General features: G+C 42.7%; 1 protein-coding gene across 2 annotated transcripts; it reads left to right on the plus strand.

Moving 5' to 3' along the window:
• Positions 1–2,621: 2,621 nt before the first annotated feature.
• LOC115175427 (chromobox protein homolog 3) lies at positions 2,622–9,406 on the plus strand. Of its 2 annotated transcripts, none has more exons than XM_029734658.1 (5): positions 2,622–2,774; positions 7,566–7,714; positions 7,988–8,156; positions 8,283–8,377; positions 8,668–9,406. In XM_029734658.1, exons 2-5 carry the CDS (start codon positions 7,572–7,574, stop codon positions 8,792–8,794), a joined length of 534 nt encoding a protein of 177 aa, XP_029590518.1. In that variant the 5' UTR covers positions 2,622–2,774; positions 7,566–7,571; the 3' UTR covers positions 8,795–9,406. The 2 variants fall into 2 exon arrangements, with proteins under 2 accessions (XP_029590518.1, XP_029590517.1); XM_029734657.1 differs by having other exon boundaries at positions 2,662–2,774; positions 7,536–7,714.
• The last annotated feature ends 10,787 nt before the right edge of the window (positions 9,407–20,193 follow it).

Here is a 20,193-nt window from a genome sequence, read left to right on the forward strand (position 1 = left end):
TCAAAATACAGAAATCATCTCTGTATGATACATTTTGCATCATATGATGGAAAATGCATCATATGGGGATGATTTTGAAAGTTACAAACTCTACATGACAAAGTATGTGGACAATTGCTTGGCGAACGTCTCATTCCAAAATCATGGGCAATCACGGGGACCCCTTTGCCGCTATAACAGCCTCCACTCTTCTGGGAATGCTTTCCAGTAGATGTTGGAACATTGATTCCACTCAGCCATGAGCATTCGTGAGGTTGGGCACTGATGTTAGGTGATTAGGCCTGGCTCACTGTCAGCGTTCCAATTCCTCCCAAAGGTGTTCAATGGGGTTGAGGTCAGGGCTCTGTGCAGGCCAGTCAAGTTCTTCCACACAGATCTCGACAAACCACTTCTGTACAGACCTCGCTTTGTGCATGGGGGCATTTTCATGCTGAAACAGGAAAGGGCCTTACCAAGACTTACCACAAAGTTGGAAGCAGAATCGTCTAGAATGTCATTGTATGCTGTTGCGTTAAGATTTCCCTTCACTGGAACTAAGGGGCCTAGCCCTAACCTTGTAAAACCTAAAAAGCCCCAGACCATTATTCCTCCTCCACTAAACTTTACAGTTGGCACTTCCATTGGGGCAGGTAGTGTTCTCTTGGCATCCGCCAAACCCAGATTTGTCCGTCAGACTGCCAAATGGTGAGTGATTTATCACTCCAGAGAATGTGTTTCCACTGCTCCAGAATTCAATGGCGGTGAGCTTTACACCACTCCAGTCGACGATTGGCATTGTGCTTGGTGGTCTTAGGCTTGTGTGCGGCTGCTCGGCCCTGGAAACCCATTTCATGACGCTTCCAACGAACAGTTCTTGTGCTGACGTTGCTTCCAGCGGCAGTTTGGAACTCGGTAGTGAGTGTTGCAACCGAGGACAGACAATTTTTACACGCTATGCACTTCAGCACTTGATGGTCCCATTCTGTGAGCTTGTGTGGCCTACTTTTTTTAATTTGACCTTTCTTTAACTAGGCAAGTCACTTAAGAACAAATCCTTTTTTTACAATGACGGCCTATCCCGGCCAAACCCAGCCCGGACGAACTCTGGGCCGATTGTGTGCCGCCCTATGGGACTCCCGATCACGGTTGGTTGTGATACAGTCTGGAATTGAACCAGGGTCTGTAGTGACGCTTCTAGCACTGAGACACAGTGCCTTAGACCGCTGCACCACTCTGGAAATTTGACGAACTGACTTGTTGGAAAGGTGGTATCCAATGACAGTGCCACATTGAAAGTCACTAAGCTCTTCAGTAAGGCCATTCTACTGCCAAATGTTTGTCTATGGCGATTTCATGGCTGTATGCTTGATTTTATACACCTGTCAGCAACGGGTGTGGCTGAAAGAGCCGAATCCACTAATTTGAAAGGGTGTCCACATACTTTTGTATATACATTTCAATCAGAAAGTATTCAGATCCCTTCCCTTTTTCCACATTTTGTTATGTTACAGCCTTATTTTAAAATTGATTTAATTATTTATTTTTACTCATCAATCTACACACACCCCATAATAAAGCGAAAACAGGTTTTTAGAAATGTGTAAAAACAAATAACTTAAGTATAAGTACATGAGTATTCAGACCCTTTGCTATGAGACTTGAAATTGAGCTCAGGTCCATCCTGTTTCCATTGATCATCCTTGAGATATTTCTACAATTTTATTGGAGTCCAACTGTGATAAACTCAATTGATTGGACATGATTTGGAAGTCTCTGGATGTCCTTGAGTGGCCCAACCAGAGCCCGGACTTGAACCCTATCTAACATCTCTGGAGAGACCTGAAAATAGTTGTGCAGCGACCCTCTCCATCCAACCTGACAGAGCTTGAGAGGATCTGCAGTGAAGAATGGGAGAAACTCCCCAAATACAGGTGTGCCAAGCTTGTAGCATCATACCCAAGAAGGCTGTAATCGCTGCAAAAGGAGCTTCAACAAAGTATTGAGTAAAGGGTCTGAGTAATTATGTAAATGTTTTCCATCTAAAATGTATAAAAAACTGTTTTTGCGTTGTCATTTTGGAGTATTGTGTGTATGAGTAAATATAATTTTTATTTACTCAATTTACAAAATTTTAGAATGATTATTTAAAAATATTATATATTTAACTAGTAAGGCTGTATGTATTGTAACAAAATGTGGAAAAAGTAAAGGGGTCTGAATACTTTCCGAATGCACTGTAGTGTTGTTTGAAAACTTGATTGCTGACAAGTAAAACATTTTGGGACTATGTCAACAATGGAGTAATGAAACAAATACCAAAAGACAGTTTTTGGGTGGAGTTTTTTTAAAGATGCTTTTGGGAAACCAGGTCCAGACCAAATTGTATTGTTGTGAAATTGTTAGATATTACTTTTTAGATATTACTGCACTGTTGGAGCTAGAAACACAAGCATTTCGCTACACAATAACATCTGCTAAACATGTGTGTGTGTGTGACTAACATTTGATTGATTTAGATTATTTGATTTAAAGGTAAAACGTTGTATCTCATTGCGTTTTCCGGGGGTGCATTTTACATACTGTGGATTTAAAGAACCTTTCTGGGGTTTGGATTCATTTTTAAACAACCACATAAGGAAGTTTAGTTACCCCTGCGGCACCCGTAGAAAAGGGAGGTTTATTGTTTGGCGCGCGCGCAGCAGCAACATATATTTTGCACCGCACGCGGGTAAGAACGAAGCTGCTTGTTCTTTTTCCGTCGTACATTCTGCATCAGCTTTTTCGTGATTTGCAAGGTGAGTCCCTCAAGATCCAACGTCAAATGATTATGCAAAGTATAGGCTGTACACATAATTGATGTGATGCATATGTGTCGTCTTTATTTTTTTGCTTTAGCGCACGGTCATGCTAGCCACCAGTAGCCAACTTGCTACAGTTTAGCTAGCTAGCTACACTGACAAAGTGATTTCCATTGTGTTAGCTAGGAAGCTTATGTAACTTGTTAGCTAGCTGCCATCTTAGGAAAGGACAGTCTAATTCTCACTTACCAATCAACTAGGTAACTTAGGGTAGCTATGTTCAGGTTGCAGGTTTTGGGCCTTGCAATCACAATTTGTCCGGCCTTTGTTAACCTAACGTCTGATAAGCTCCTGGAAGCTTGCTAGCGAACATAGTTAAATTCCACTTAACTAGCAAGTTACCACCATAACTGGATAAACGTGTATTTAGCTAACTAATGTTGGCACACTAGCTAGTTGGCTAAGCTCCCGCCGGTTGTTTCAAATCAAATCAAATTTGGTCACATGCGCTGGTGTAGAACTACGGTGAAATGCTTGCTTACGAGCCCTTCCCTACAATGCAAAATCTGAACGGTAACACGAGGAATAAAATACAAGAATGTATTACTGTATATACAGGGGTACCAGATCGATGTGCAGAGGTACGAGGTTTTTGAGGTAGATGTGTGAAGGCACGGTAAAGTGACTAGGCATCAGGATAGATCGTAATGAGCAAAAATTAAGAGTTTAGACAATATAGCTACAATATAGTTTAGAAAGTAACGTTTATATGCTAGTGAACGTTAAACAAAAATATAAAATTGAGTAGCTACTTAACTTTGCTTGCAAAAACAATACAGGCATTAGACTAGGCCTGATAAAAATGGCTTTGGGGGAGGGGGGCTCAACGGATCGTGCATAACGTTAGATTCTGTGCGCTTTAAACGTTTATAATTTAATATAGCTAGCAAACGTTACCGAGAATAAGTTGACAACCTGTGTGCCCTTTGTTTAGCTAATATTTATTTTGTTAGCATTGTCTGAGGATATTGATGAAGTGCAAAGCGCACGAGCTCTGTGATTCCCGCCACTTTGAGCATTCTGATCGAATGTTGCTTGGCAACTAACGACTTGTTCATAGCTCGGTAAGGATAATAACACAACGATGGGACAGTATCACTACTTTTAGCTTTAAAGTAACTGTCCAGTGTTTTCAGATTTCTATGAAATATTACCAATAATTATTTGCGCTACTGAGTGAAATCGTTTTTTTCCCCCAAAAGATGGTGATTACGTAACCATTTTAAAAAGCAGCTTTTCTGTGTTGGAATGGTTTGGGAGTACCTGTGGACCTGTACTGGTCATTTAAAATATTAAAGTACACAGCTTATTGGCCACCCCATCTTTCTCAGGAGGATAATGGCAAGCATTTTTGAAACGTTTGAGGAAGTTTTTCTCCAATTTATGCATCGGTTTTAGAAGGGGGGATACATAGACCAGTAAAAGGTTTGGGCACCTACTCATTCAAGGGTTCTTTATTTATACTATGTTCTATATTGTAGAATAATAGTTAAGACATCAACTATGAAATTACACATACGGAATCATGTAGTAACAAAGTGTTAAACAAATAAATATAGTTGAGATTATGTAGCCAACCTTTTGGTCTTGGCAGCTTTGCACACTCTTGGAATTCTCTCAACCAGCTTCATGCTGTACTCACCTGGAATGCATTTCAATTAACCTCTCTGGGACACTAGCGTCCCACCTCAACAACAGCCAGTGAAATTGCAGGGCGCCAAATTCAAAACAACAAATCTCATAATTCAAATTCCTCAAACATACAAGTATTATACACCATTTTAAAAGCTTAACTTGTTAATCCAGCCACAGTGTCTGATTTCAAAAAGGCTTTACGGCGAAAGCATACCATATGATTGTTAGGTCAGCGCCTAGTCACAAAAAAACATACAGCCATTTTCCAGCCAAAGAGAGGAGTCACACAAAGCAGAAAATGAATCACTAACCTTTGATCTTCATCAGATGGCGCTCATAGAACTTCATGTTACACAATACGTGTATGTTTTGTTCGATAAAGTTCATATTTGTATCCAAAAATCTGTTTACATTGGCTCGTTATGTTCAGTAATGTTTGCCTCTAAAACATCCAGTGATTTTGCAGGGAGCCGCATCAATTTACAGAAATACTCATCATAAACGTTGATACAAGTGTTTTACATAGAATTAAAGATACACTTCTCCTTAACCTCTCTGGGCTAGCAAGCGTCCCACCTACTCAACAGCCAGTTGAATCTCGTGGCGCGTTATTCAAATACCTTAGAAATGCTATTACTTCAATTTCTCAAACATATGACTATTTTACAGCATTTTTAAAGACAAGACTCTCGTTAATCTAACCACACTGTCCGATTTCAAAAAGGCTTTACAACGAAAGCAAAACCTTAGATTATGTCAGAGTACCCAGCCAAAAATAATCAGACACCCATTTTTCAAGCTAGCATATAATGTCACATAAACCCAAACCACAGCTAAATGCAGCACTAACCTTTGATCTTCATCAGATGACACTCCTAGGACATTATGTTATACAATACATGCTTGTTTTGTTCAATCAAGTTGATATTTATATAAAAAAACAGCTTTTTACATTAGCATGTGACGTTCAGAACTAGCATACCCACCGCAAACTTCCGGTGAATTTACAAAATTACTCACGATAAACGTTCACAAAAAAACCTAACAATTATTTTAAGAATTATTGATACAGAACTCCTTTATGCAATCGCGGTGTCCGATTTTAAAATAGCTTTTCGGCAAAAGCACATTTTGCAATATTCTGAGTAGATAGCCCGGCCGTCATGGCTAGCTATTTAGACACCCACCAAGTTTAGCACTCACCAAACTCAGATTTACTATAAGAAAAATTGGATTACCTTTGCTGTTCTTCGTCAGAATGCACTCCCAGGACTTCTACTTCAATACCCAATGTTGTTTTGGTTCCAAATAATCAATAGTTATATCCAAATAGCTGCGTTTTGTTCTTGCGTTCAAGACACTATCCGAAGGGTGACGCGCCGGCGCGTATCGTGACAAAAAAATTCAAAATATTACATTACCGTACTTCGAAGCATGTCAAACGCTGTTTAAAACCAATTTTTATGCGATTTTTCTCGTAAAATAGCGATAATATTCAGACCGGGAGACCTTGTGTTCGTTCAAACACTGAAAATAGTCTTCACATGCGTGCGCCCGTGTCATTGTTCTCAGAACAACCACTTTCCAAAAGCCCTACTGTTTTTCGCCCAGGGATTGCAGAGTCATCGTTCCCCGTTCTGGCGCCTTCTGAGAGCCTATGGGAGCATTAGAAAATGTCACGTTACAGCAGAGATCCTCTATTTTCGATAGAGGTTATAGAAGGCCAAGAAATGGTCAGAGGGCACTTCCTGTATGGAATCTTCTCAGGTTTTGGCCTGCCATATGAGTTCTGTTATACTCACAGACACCATTCAAACAGTTTTAGAAACTTTAGGGTGTTTTCTATCCAAATGAAATAATTATATGCATATTCTAGTTTCTGGGCAGGAGTAATAACCAGATTAAATCGGGTACTTTTTTTTTTTTCCGGCCGTGAAAATACTGCCCCCTATCCTAAACAGGTTAATAAAGCTGCCAGTTGAGGACTTGAGTCGTCTGTTTCTCAAACTAGACACTAAGGTACTTGTCCTCTTGCTCAGTTGTGCACAGGGGCCTCCCACTCTTTCTATTCTGGTTAGAGCCAGTTTGCACTGTTCTGTGAAGGGCGTAGTACACTGCGTTGTACGAGATCTTCAATTTCTTGCATGGAATAGCCTTAATTTCTCAGAACAAGATTAGACTGACGAGTTTCAGAAGAAAGTCCTTTGTTTCTGGCCATTTTGAGCCTGTAATCGAACCCATAGATGCTAAGGCTCCAGATACTCAACTAGTCTAAACAAAGGCCAGTTTTATTGCTTCTTTAATTAGAACAACAGTTTTCAGCTGCGCTAACATAATTGCAAAAGGGTTTTCTAATGATCAATTAGCCTTTTAAAATGATAAACTTGGATTAGCTAACACAACGTGCCATTGGAACACAGGAGTGATGGTTGCTGACAATGGGCCTCTGTACACCTATGTAGATATTCCATAAAAAAAATCTGCCGTTTCCAGCTACAATAGTCATTAACAATGTCTATATTGTATTTCTGATCAATTTGTTATTTTAATGGACAAAAAATGTGCTTTTCAAAAACAGGGACATTTCTAAGTGACCCCAAATGTTTGAACGGTAGTGTATATGTATTATCCAGTTGGATAAACAGCCGACTCAACCGCTCGGAGTGGTCTGCATGGTCTTAAAGCACACTCTCTCTCCCCCCCCCCCCCCCTCCGTTTTAACTTGGAGGTTTTCACTGGCCAGTTTGTGGGCGTACAGCAAACAAGTGTTTTAATTATTGTATTGATATTCTGGACCAGGGTTTCCCAAACTCAGTCCTGGGGGTTGCCTCTGAGTGCACATTTTGTTTTTTGCCCCAGCACTACACAGCTGACTAAAATCAAAACTTGAATGAGTTGGTTGTTTGAATCATCTGTGTAGTGCTAGAGGGTAAAACAAAGCATGCATGGGGACGGGAGGGGTGCAGGACAGAGTTTGGGGAAACCCTGTTCTGAACAATAACCTGTGTAAACATTGTCAGGTGGTCTCATGTTATTAAAACCCAAATTCGTCTCTTTAAAAAGATGAAAACCTCCTCCCCTCTTGTTTCGCAGCCTAACATGGGTAAAAAGCAGAATGGCAAAGGCAAGAAGGAGGTGCTGGAGGCAGAGCCGCCGGAGGAGTATGTTGTGGAGAAGGTGATGGACCAGCGCATCGTCAATGGGAAGGTGGAATTTTTCCTCAAGTGGAAAGGATTTACAGAGTGAGTGCACAGTTCCGGGGACCCAGGCCCACTGCCTTGATGGCCTGGAACTGCTTCCCTGATATGGGGTTGTGCTTGTCTGTGGCATGCTTATCTTGCAGAACCTAGCTAATTTAATCTGAGTTGTGAATTGAATTTGACTGCCATTTTAGTTAGTTATAGCTCACTTGAAAAATGTTAAGTCTGCTGCATTTCTAGAGCATGTGTTACTCTTCGTACCAGCATGCTGATGGTCTGTTGTAGAAATATCCACTGACTATTCTTTCCTTTCAGAGCGGATAACACTTGGGAGCCAGAGGATAACCTGGACTGTCCTGAGCTGATCTCGGCCTTCCTGGAAGCCCAGAAGAACGTGGTAGAAAAGCCTGACTCCAACAAGAGGAAGTCCTCAACAGATGAGCCAGAGTCAGAGGAAAACAAAGCCAAGAAGAAGAAGGATGTGGTGAGTGTTTAAAATCATTGTAGGGTGGTGTTGTGTAGGCTAGTCTGTGTGCAATGGTTATTGTATCAGTATCTTCTGATGGGTTGCATGGAAGCTGTGGTTTATTTCTGTACTGTTGTGTTTCAGAGTGACAAGCCACGGGGCTTTGCCAGGAGCCTGGACCCAGAGAGGATCATCGGTGCAACTGACAGTAGTGGAGAACTTATGTTCTTGATGAAGTGGTGAGTCTCAAATTTGTAAAACATAACCTCCTAGCTTGTGCTGTTCCTCTTAAATATCACCCCCTTTTCAGTGTTGCACAGCCCAAGCCATTCCTCATGTAATTTATCTTCCCTGTTTATAACAATATTCACCTCCTAAAATGACTGCTTTGGGGAACTTGGCATTCTATTTTTATAATGTGCACCTGAACTTCATTATACTGAATAGTGCTACTAGCTGAATAGGTCAACCTTATTATTCCTATCAGTAGCCACTAGTAAACACCAACCACTGTCCCATGGCTCTTTAGGAAAGACTCGGACGAGGCAGACCTAGTCCCGGCCCGGGAGGCCAACACCCGCTGCCCTCAGGTGGTCATCTCCTTCTACGAGGAGAGGCTGACCTGGCACTCCTGTCCTGAGGATGAGGCGCAGTAGCACCCCTTCCTTGCCCAGCTGGTGGCCCCTGACCTTCGACCTCCATCCTGATCCTGCCTCTCAGGACTGTTCTCCATGTCGCTTCTCTCGCCCCCTGTACTTTTTTGACATTTACAATATGTTTAGCCATAGTGTTAGTGCAGAGCAGTCGGGTGAAAGCCTGTGCTTTGGTACATATTTTAGTGATAGGACAACATTGTTTACTGGGAAAGGGACTGAGAATTATGTGGAAAAATGGGTAGGATGTGGAAATAAGGGGATGGGTGATTTGTCTCTTTTCATGGACCTATTCCTCATCCAAAACTGTCAGGGACTAGTTCCTCAGTCGATTATATAGTTATGTTTGAAAATGAACACCGTGGATCATATGAAATCTTGATTTATTTCTCCCCCACCCATATAATCACTTGTCAGACATGTATTTTCAAGGTGGTGCATGGCGTTTCACTGTCTAGCCCCCTTTCCCATCTTCTCCCTCCCATTAAACTAGTTTTCCCCCCTATGGTTGCATACTTGAATCCCTTGAACAGTGTCTTTTGCTGTATATTCACTTTGTAAATATTTTTTTCAAGAAGCTGTTCAATAAAGGTTTATATGCTTCATTTTACCACCCCCTCTGCCTGGGCTGAGCATTTGTTACAAAGCAATGCCCTAACACTAGTGTAGTTGTAACTGTTATGGCTCATGACTAGTAACCATAGACTAGAACTCTGTCAGAAGATGGTTGTTCTGGGATTAGAAATCTGGCACAGTGACAGAACTTTGTCATTCTGATTCTGGAGAAGTTTTTGAGATCAGTGTAGATCTGCAATAGAAGTCTCCAGAGGGAAGGCAGGAGGCTGGTTTTGAGATGACATGTATAGTTGAAGTTGGAAATATACATAGCGAGGAGTTTGACTCCAACCGATCTCAATTCCAGTGGGTCAAAAGTTTACATGCATTAAGTTGACTGCCTTTAAACAACATGGAAAATTCCAGAAAATGATGTCATGGCTTTAGAAGCTTCTGATAGGCTAATTGACATCATTTGAGTCAATTGGCGGTATACCTGTGGATGTATTTCAAGGCCTACCTTCAAACTCAGTGACTCGGCTTGACATGGGAAAATCAAAAGAAATCAGCCAAGATTTGTAGACAAGTCTGGTTCATCCTTGGGAGCAATTTCCAAACGCCTGAAGGTACTGTGTTAATCTGTACAAACAATAGTACGCAGGTATAAACAGGACCACGCAGCCATCATACCGCTCAGAAAGGAGATGTGTACTGTCCTAAATCTATGAAGATCACTTTTTTTTAAGAATGTGAAATGTCAGAATAATATATTTTTCTTTCATCACATTCCCAGTGGGTCAGAAGTTGACACACTCAATTAGTATTTGGTAGCATTGCCTTTAAATTGTTTAACATGGGTCAAATGTTTCAGGTAGCCTTCCACAAGCTTCCCACCAAAAATTGGGTGAATTTTGGCCCATTCCTCCTGACAGAGCTGGTGTAACTGAGTCAGGTTTGTAGGCCTCCTTGCTCGCACACGCGTTTTCAGTTCTGCCCACACATTTTCTATAGGATTGAGGTCAGGGCTTTGTGATGGCAACTCCAATACCTTGACTTTGTTGTCCTTAAGCCATTTTTCCACAACTTTGGAAGTATGCTTGGGGTCAATGTCCATTTGGAAGACCCATTTGTGACCAAGCTTTAACTTCCTGACTGATGTCTTGAGATGTTGCTTCAATATATCCACATAATTTTCCTCCCTCATGATGACATCTATTTTGTGAAGTGCACCAGTCCCTCCTACAGCAAAGCACCCCCACAACATGATGCTGCCAACCCCGTGCTTCACGGTTGGGATGGTGTTCTTCCGCTTGCAAGCCTCCCCATTTTTCCTCCAAACATAATGGTCATTATGGCCAAACAGTTCTATTTTTGTTTCATCAGACCAGAAGTAATTTCTCAAAAGTTTGATCTTTGTCCCCATGTGCAGTTGCGAACCGTAGTCTTATGGACATTTTGGAGCAGTGGCTTCTTCCTTGCTGAGCAGCTTTTCAGGTTATGTCAATATAGGACTTGTTTTACTGTGGATATAGATACGTTTGTACCTGTTTCTTCCAGCATCTTCAGGTCCTTTGCTGTCGTTCTGGGATTGATTTGTACTTTTCGCACCAAAGTCGGTTCATCTCCAGGACACAGAAGGCGTCTTCTTCCGGAGCGGTATGACGGCTGTGTGGTCCCATGGTGTTTATACTTGCGTACTATTGTTTGTACAGATGAACGTGGTTTGGAAATTGCTCCCAAAGATGAACCAGCCTTGTGGAGGTTTGCAATTTTTTTTGAGGTCTTGGCTGATTTCTTTTGATTTTCCCATGAAGTCAAGCAAAGAGGCATTGAGTTTGACGGTAGGCCTTGAAATACATCCACAGGTACACCGCCTATTGACTCAAATGTCAATTAGCCTATCAGAAGCTTCTAAAGCCATGACATCATTTTCTGGAATTTTCCAAGCTGTTTAATTAAAGGCACAGTCAACTTAGTATATGTAAACTTCTGACCCACTGGAATTGTGATACAGTGAATTATAAGTGAAATAATCTGTCTGTAAACAATTGTTAAAAAATGACTTGTCATGCACAAAGTAGATGTCCTAACCGACTTGCCAAAACTATGGTTTGTAACAATAAATTTGTGGAGTGGTTGAAAAATGAGTTTATGACTCCAACCTATGTGTATGTAAACTTCCGACTTCAACTGTAGGTATCAGACTGGTGTTTTCTGTAATGACCTCACTGATCACTGTTTTACAGCCTGTGTTCGTAATGGCTGCACAGTGAAACGACCTGTCCTGATTTGTCATAGTCGCTTGCTAAAAAACTTTAATGAGCAAACCATCCTTCATGAACTGGCCTATGTAAAATGGTATAGAATCAGCTTGATCCCCTCTGTCGAAGACGCTTGGACCTTCTTTTTTTATATTTTCAGTGATATTGTTAACCCGCCCCCATAAAGAAAATGAGAATTAAAATCAGATTCCACCGCGATCTTGCAGAGTTACTCCACCTCAATAATTGCATTTGGCTGCATTTGGCAAAAGGCTCGGCACACGCACACTCAGGCTAACTGGCTCTCGTTCAGGCAAATGAGAAATAAGTGCACAGGCTATCCGGAACGCCAAATGAGTTACTTTAAGGAGCAGTTCTCTCTCTGTAGGTCTAACCCCAAGAAGTTCTGGAAAATGGTTAAAGACCTGGCGATTAAATCCTCCTCCTCACAGCTGCTCATGTCCCTTAATGTTGATGTGGTTGTTACTGACAAGAAGCACATGGCTGAGCTCTTTAATCACCACTTCATTAAGTCAGGATTCCTATTTAACTCAGCCATGCCTTCTTACCCGTCCAACATTTCCTCATCTCCCACCCCTTCTAATGCGACTATCCCCGATGCTTCTCCCTCTTTTTCCCCTGTCCCGCTACAAAGTTTCCCCCTGCAGGCAGTCACTGAGTCCGAGGTGCTAAAGGAGCTCCTGAAACTTGACCCCAAAAAAACATCTGGGTCAGGTGGTTTAGAGCCTTTCTTCTTTAAGGTTGCTGCCCCCTGTCTCTCCTTTCTGGGGAGGTTCCCATTGCTTGAAAGGCAGCCACGATTGTCCTTTATTTAGAGGGTGAGATCAAGCTGATCCTAACTGTTATAGGCCTATTTCTATTTTGCCCTGTTTATCAAAAGTGTTGGAAAAACTTGTCGATAATCAACTGACTGGCTTTCTTGATGCCTATAATATTCTCTCTGGAATGCAATCTGGTTTCCACTCAGGTTATGGATGTGTCACTGCAACCTTAAAGGACCTCAATGATGTCACCATTGCCCATGATTCTAAGCAATGTTTTGCTGCTATTTTTATTGACTTGGCCAAAGCTTTTGATACAGTAGACTATTCCATTATTGTGGGCCGGCTAAGGATTATTGGTGTCTCTGAGGGGTCTTTGGCCTGGTTTGCTAACTACCTCTCAGAAAATCTGCTGTCTCAGCCACTGCCTGTCACCAAGGGAGTACCCCAAGGCTTCTCAATGTACATCAACAACATAGCTCAGGCAGTAGGAAGCTCTCTCATCCATTTATATGCAGATGACACAGTCTTATACTCAGCTGGGCTCTCCCCGGATTTTGTGTTAAATTTTTATTTTTTTATTTATTTCACCTTTATTTAACCAGGTAGGCAAGTTGAGAACAAGTTCTCATTTACAATTGCGACCTGGCCAAGATAAAGCAAGCAGTTTGACACATAGAACAACACAGAGTTACACATGGAGTAAAACAAACATACAGTCAATAATATAGTAGAAAAATAAGATATATACAAAGTGAGCAAATGAGGTGAGATAAGGGCAGAAAAGGCCATGGTGGCAAAGTAAATACAATATAGCAAGTAAAACACTGGAATGGTAGATTTGCAGTGGAAGAAAGTGCAAAGTAGAAATAGAAATAATGGAGTGCAAAGGAGCAAAATAAATAAATACAGTAGGGGAAGCGGTAGTTGTTTGGGCTAAATTATAGATGGGCTATGTACAGGTGCAGTAATCTGAGCTGCTCTGACAGCTGGTGCTTAAAGCTAGTGAGGGAGATAAGTGTTTCCAGTTTTAGAGATTTTTGTAGTTCGTTCTAGTCATTGGCAGCAGAGAACTGGAAGGAGAGGCAGCCGAAGGAGGAATTGGCTTTGGGGGTGACCAGAGAGATATACCTGCTGGAGCGCGTGCTACAGGTGGGTGCTGCTATGGTGACCAGCGAGCTGAGATAAGGGGGAACTTTACCTAGCAGGGTCTTGTAGATGACCTGGAGCCAGTGGGTTTGGCGACGAGTATGAAGCGAGGGCCAGCCAACGAGAGCGTACGGGTCGCAGTGGTGGGTGGTATATGGGGCTTTGGTGACAAAACGGATGGCACTGTGATAGACTGCATCCTATTTATTGAGTAGGGCATTGGAGGCTATTTTGTAAATGACATCGCCGAAGTCGAGGATCGGTAGGATGGTCAGTTTTACGAGGGTAGGTTTGGCAGCATGAGTAAAAGATGCTTTGTTGCGAAAGAGGAAGCCAATTCTAGAGATGTTTGATGTGAGTCTGGAAGGAGAGTTTACAGTCTAACCAGACACCTAGGTATTTGTAGTTGTCCACATATTCTAAGTCAGAACCGTCCAGAGTAGTGATGCTGGACGGGCGGGCAGGTGCAGGCAGCGTTTAGTTGAAGAGCATGCATTTAGTTTTACTTGTATTTAAGAGCAGTTGGAGGCCACGGAAGGAGAGTTGTATGGCATTGAAGCTTGTCTGGAGGGTAGTTAACACAGTGTCCAAAGAAGGGCCAGAAGAATACAGAATGGTGTCGTCTACGTTGAGGTGGATCAGAGACTCACCAGCAGCAAGAGCGACATTTATTTTTATTTTTTTTATTTTTTTTATTTTTTTTTTTAGCAGACGCTCTTATCCAGAGCGACTTACAGTAGTGAATGCATACATTTCATACAATTTCATACATTTTTTTTTTTTTTCCTGTGCTGGCCCCCCATGGGAATCGAACCCACAACCCTGGTGTTGCAAACACCATGCTCTACCAACTGAGCTACAGGGAAGGCTTGACATCATTGATGTATACAGAGAAAAGAGTCGGCCCAAGAATTGAACCCTGTGGCACCCCCATAGAGACTGCCAGAGGCCCAGACAACAGGTCCTCTGATTTGACACACTGAACACTATCAGAGAAGTAGTTGGTGAAGCAGGTGAGGCAATCATTTGAGAAACCAAGGCTGTTGAGTCTGCCAATGAGGATGTGGTGATTGACAGAGTCGAAAGCCTTGGCCAGGTCAATGAATACGGCTGCACAGTATTGATTCTTATCGATGGCGGTTAAGATATCATTTAGGACCTTGAGCGTGGCTGAAGTGCACCCATGACCAGCTCTGAAGCCAGATTGCATAGCGGAGAAGGTGTGGTGGGATTCGAAATGGTCGGTAATCTGTTTGTTTACTTGGCTTTCGAAGACTTTAGAGAGGCAGGGTAGGATAGATATAGGTCTGTAGCAGTTTGGGGTCAAGAGTGTCCCCCCTTTGAAGAGGGGGATGACCGCAGCTGCTTTCCAATCTTTGGGAATCTCAGACGACACAAAAGAGAGGTTGAACAGGCTAGTAATAGGGGTTGCAACAATTTCGGCAGATAATTTTAGAAAGAGAGGGTCCAGATTGTCTAGCCCGGCTGATTTGCAGGGTCCAGATTTTTCAGAACATCAGCTGACTGGATTTGGGAGAAGGAGAAATGGGGAAGGCTTGGGCGAGTTGCTGTGGGGGGTGCAGTGCTGTTGACCGGGGTAGGGGTAGCCGTAGAAAAATGCTTATTGAAATTCTCGATTATAGTGGATTTATCGGTGGTGACAGAGTTTCCTATCCTCAGTGCAGTGGGCAGCTGGGAGGAGGTGCTCTTATTCTCCAAGGACTTTACAGTGTCCCAGAACGTTTTTGAGTTTGTGTTGCAGGAAGCAAATTTCTGCTTGAAAAAGCTAGCCTTGGCTTTTCTAACTGCCTGTGTATATTGGTTTCTAACTTCCCTGAAAAGTTGCATATCACGGGGGCTGTTCGATGCTAACGCAGAACACCACAGGATGTTTTTGTGTTGGTTAAGGGCAGTCAGGTCTGGAGAGAACCAAGGGCTATATCTGTTCCTGGTTCTAAATTTCTTGAATGGGCATGCTTATTTAAGATGGTGAGGAAGGCATTTTTTTTAAATAACCAGGCATCCTCTACTGAAGGGATGAGGTCAATATCCTTCCAGGATACCCAGGCCAGGTCGATTAGAAAGGCCTGCTCGCTGAAGTGTTTCAGGGAGCGTTTGACAGTGATGAGTGGAGGTCGTTTGACCGCTGACCCATTACGGATGCAGGCAATGAGGCAGTGATCGCTGAGATCTTGGTTGAAAACAGCAGAGGTGTATTTAGAGGGCAAGTTGGTTAGGATGATATCTATGAGGGTGCCCGTGTTTACGGCTTTGGGGTGGTACCTGGTAGGTTCATTGATAATTTGTGTGAGATTGAGGGCATCAAGCTTAGATTGTAGAATGGCTGGGGTGTTAAGTATGTCCCAGTTTAGGTCACCTAGCAGCACGAGCTCTGAAGATAGATGGGGGCAATCAGTTCACATATGGTGTCCAGAGCACAGCTGGGGGCAGAGGGTGGTCTATAGCAGGCCTGGATAGTAGGACAGAACTCTGCAGGCTATCTCTGCAGTAGATTGCAACACCACCCCCTTTGGCCGTTCTATCTTGTCTGAAAATGTCGTAGTTAGGGATGGAGATTTCAGAGTTTTTGGGGTGGTCTTCCTAAGCCAGGATTCAGACACGGCTAGGACATCCGGGTTGGCAGAGTGTGCTAAAGCAGTGAATAAAACAAACTTAGGGAGGAGGCTTCTAATGTTAACTTGCATGAAACCAAGGCTATTACGGTTACAGAAGTCATCAAAAGAGCGCTCCTGGAGAATAGGAATGGAGCTAGGCACTGCAGGGCCTGGATTCACCTCTACATCGCCAGAGGGGGAGTAGGATAAGGGTACGGCTAAACGCTATGAGTATTGGTTGTCTAGGATGTCCGGAACAGAGAGTAAAAGGAGAAGGTTTCTGGGGGCGATAAAATAGCTTCAAGGTATAATGTACAGACAAAGGTATGGTAGGATGTGAATACAGTGGAGGTAAACCTAGGCATTGAGTGATGATGAGAGAGATATTGTCTCTAGAAACATCTTTGGAACCAGGTGATGTCATCGCATGTGTGGGTGGTGGAACTGAGAGGTTGGATAGGGTATAATGAGCAGGGCTAGAGGCTCTACAGTGAAATAAGCCAATAAACACTAACCAGAGCAGCAATGGACAAGGCATATTGACATTAAGGAGAGACATGCTTAGCCAAGTGATCAGAAGGGTCCAGTGAGTAGTGAGGTCGGTTGCAGTCACGGCGATTCAGACAGCAAGCCGGGCCATGGGTAGCAAGTTGGCAGAAGATGGTCTTATTAGCCACCTCGTGCGTTTCCATTGGTAGATTAGTGGGGTTCCGTGTGGTAGAGGGGACCAATCCAATTGGCAAAATAGTTATAGTTATAGTGGCCCAAGAAAATTGGCCGATAGACCTATTCAGATAGCAGCCGATAAGACAGCTAACGATTAGCTGGCCGCAGATGGGCGTTCAGGTTACGTCGCGATGGAGGGGCCAGTTGGATAACTCCCTCGGGCAGATGACGTTGGTAGTCCAGTCGTGAAGGCCCGATGGGGCTCCGCATCGGCAGTAACACGGGTCCGGATAGGTGATTGTTGCCCAGGAGTGACTGATGGAACTCTTCAGCTGGCTAGCTACGGAATAATTGATGTTAGCTCCGGGACCGACGTTAGCCAATAGTCACTCGGATAGCAGCTAGCTAGCTGCAATATCCAGGTGTAAATGTCCAGAGCTTGCGGTAGAAATCCAGGGATATGGAGAGAAAATAGGTTCGGTATGCTCTGGTCTGAGGCGCGTTGTACAGAACTGGTGATAGCTTTTCGAGCTAAGGGATAGCTGATGACTGCCAACCGCTGAATTCTAACGTTAGCTAGTGAACTGGCTAACTTTTGGCTAGCTTCTGTTGTGGATTTGAGGTAAATAATATATTTTTTTAAATTGGTGAGGCGGGTTGCAGGAGAGTGTTTTGAAGTTGAGTTTTTAGAAAAAATACACAAAAAGATATGCGAAGAAAAGATGTAAAAAAAAATAAAATATATATATACATACATACATACATACACGGGACACGACAAGACGTGGACAAAGGACGTTTGACTGCTATGCCATCTTGGATTAAATAAATGCTCTACAACAAAGCTTTTTTAGTGTCCAACAAGCTTTCTCTACCCTTAACCTTGTTCTGAACACCTCCAAAACAAAGGTCATGTGGTTTGGTAAGAAGAATGCCCCTCTCCCCACAGGTTTGATTACTACCTCTGAGGGTTTAGAGCTTGAGGTAGTCACCTCATACAAGTACTTGGGAGTATGGCTAGACGTTACACTGTCCTTCTCTCAGCACATATCAAAGCTGCAGGCTAAAGTTAATTCTAGACTTGGTTTCCTCTATTGTAATCGCGCCTCTTTCACCCCAGTTGCCAAACTAACCCTGATTCAGATGACCATCCTACCCATGCTAGATTACGGAGACATAATTTTGAGATCGGCAGGTAAGGGTGCTCTCGAGCGGCTAGATGTTCTTTACTATTCGGCCATCAGTTTTGCCACCAATGCTCCTCATTGGATACATCACTGCACTCTATACTCCTCTGTAAACTGGTCATCTCTATATACCCATCGCAAGAACCACTGATTGATGCTTATTTATAAAACCCTCTTAGGCCTCACTCCCCCCTATCTGAGATATCTACTGCAGCCCTCATCCTCCACATACAACACCCGTTCTGCCAGTCAGATTCTGTTAAAGGTCCCCAAAGCGCACACATCCCTGGGTCTCTCCTCTTTTCAGTTCGCTGCAGCTAGCAACTGGAACGAGCTGCAACAAACACTCAAACTGGACAGTTTTATCTCAATCATGGACACTTACTGACATCTCGCAAAGCGGCCACAACTGTATTGTTGTTTCTACCTTCTTGCCCTTTGTGCTGTTGTCTTTGGCCAATAATGTTTGTACCATGTTTTGTGCTGCTGCCTTGCTGTGTTGTTATCTTAGGTCTCTCTTTATGTAGTGTTGTCTCCCTTGTCGTGACGTGTGTTTTGTCATATATATATATATATATAAAATTTAAAGAAATAGACCCAGCCCCCGTCCCGCAGGAGGCCTTTTGTCTTTTGGTAGCCCGTCATTGTAAATAAGAATTTGTTCTTAACTGACTTGCCAAGTTATATAAAGTTTAATAAAACATAAAGTACATGTGTTGGGTACATTCGGCTGTTCAGATGAAGGGAATGAAATAGTCTATAATACGCACCACATCAGCGCTCAACTCAGACCGCGGTGTTCAGGCTACTTTAGCTGCTGGCAAAATAATTCAAAGCGTGTACTTTATCACTCAGGATGTAACTTCCAAGTGTTATTAAAACAAACTTAGACAACCCCATAGTGGAGTCATTTACATAGTCGGCTTGTTTGTTCTATGCGAGATAAATATTCCTCTCGAACGCATTCAAGTTGCAAGAACCATTGGAGATTAAGAGTCAATGCACAACAATTCTTAATGCAGTCGTGGGAAAACACGTTTGAAAGCAGTTTTGGCCTTTGTTAAAGAGGGGACTCCCTGTTTTACATTGCTAATACGTTAATTTCTCTACTCCCTCAGTTGCGCGTATGGCATCGTTTTGCAACCGGAGCTTCAAGCTTGGTTGAGGAGCAGCTGCGCAACAGAGCTCTTAAAGTGGCAACGTCGTCTTAAAAGGGCAATGGCATACTTTTTAATAGAAACAAATTCAAATGTTTTGAGTGAATAATAAATACACTGAACAAAAATATAAACGCAACATGTAAAGTGTCGGTCCCATGTTTCATGAGCAACAATAAAAATCACAGAAATGTTCCATATGCACAAAGATATTATTTTTCTCACATTTTGTGCACAAATTAGTTTCCATCCCTGTTAGTGGGCATTTCTCCTTTGCCAAGATAATCCACCCCCCTGACACGTGTGAAATATTAAGAAGCTGATTAAACAGCATTATCATTACACAGGTGCACCTTGTAATGGGGATAATGAAAGACCACTTAAAAAAGTGCAGTTTTGTCACACAACACAATCTCACAGATGTCTCAAGTTTTGAGGGAAAGCCAATCGACAAGCTGACTGCAGGGATGTCCACCAGAGCTGTTGCCAGAGCATTTAATGTTAATTTCTCTACCATAAACTTCCTCCAACTTCGTTTTAGAGAATTTGGCAGTACGTGCAACTGGCCTCACAACAACAGAACACGTGTAACCAGACCAGGACCCCAACATCCGGCTTCTTCACCTGCAGAGATTGTCTGAGGGGGGGGGGGGTCCTTCTTCATAAAAATTCTCCCAGGGAGGACCCCGGACCACCTAAGCAAGAGGACTGGAATTGGTCAAACTCGCAGTTTAATACATGTACAAAATTAACCTTTTTCCCTAAAAGCACGATAGTCATGACTGTCTTACATAAAAGGGGAGGTTAACTTGACCCCAGACAATCAATTTGAGATCGACTTAAATTTCAGTCATAGGATTTTTTGTTGTTGCTTTAACCCTTGTCATTGTCTGACCCATTGCCTCTGACATGAAAGGTGAATTGCTTATCTGTTTTGTGCATTGTAAAATTCTACCAGTAGATGACGGCAGTCAGTCATTGTCACTAGGGAAGCTGATTTAGAAAATAGTGACCTCAAGTCTTTATTGTT

The sequence above is a fragment of the Salmo trutta genome, chromosome 36 (genome assembly GCF_901001165.1).
Source record: "Salmo trutta chromosome 36, fSalTru1.1, whole genome shotgun sequence".
Lineage (NCBI taxonomy): Eukaryota > Metazoa > Chordata > Actinopteri > Salmoniformes > Salmonidae > Salmo > Salmo trutta.

Bases quoted from the DNA above. Each gene is read 5' to 3' on its own strand.
- LOC115175427 (XM_029734657.1), top strand. From the start codon at position 7,536: ATGAAAACCTCCTCCCCTCTTGTTTCGCAGCCTAACATGGGTAAAAAG. The intron at 7,715-7,987 runs GTGAGTGCACAG...CTTTCCTTTCAG, and splicing joins AAGTGGAAAGGATTTACAGA to AGCGGATAACACTTGGGAGC. The intron at 8,378-8,667 runs GTGAGTCTCAAA...ATGGCTCTTTAG, and splicing joins CTTATGTTCTTGATGAAGTG to GAAAGACTCGGACGAGGCAG.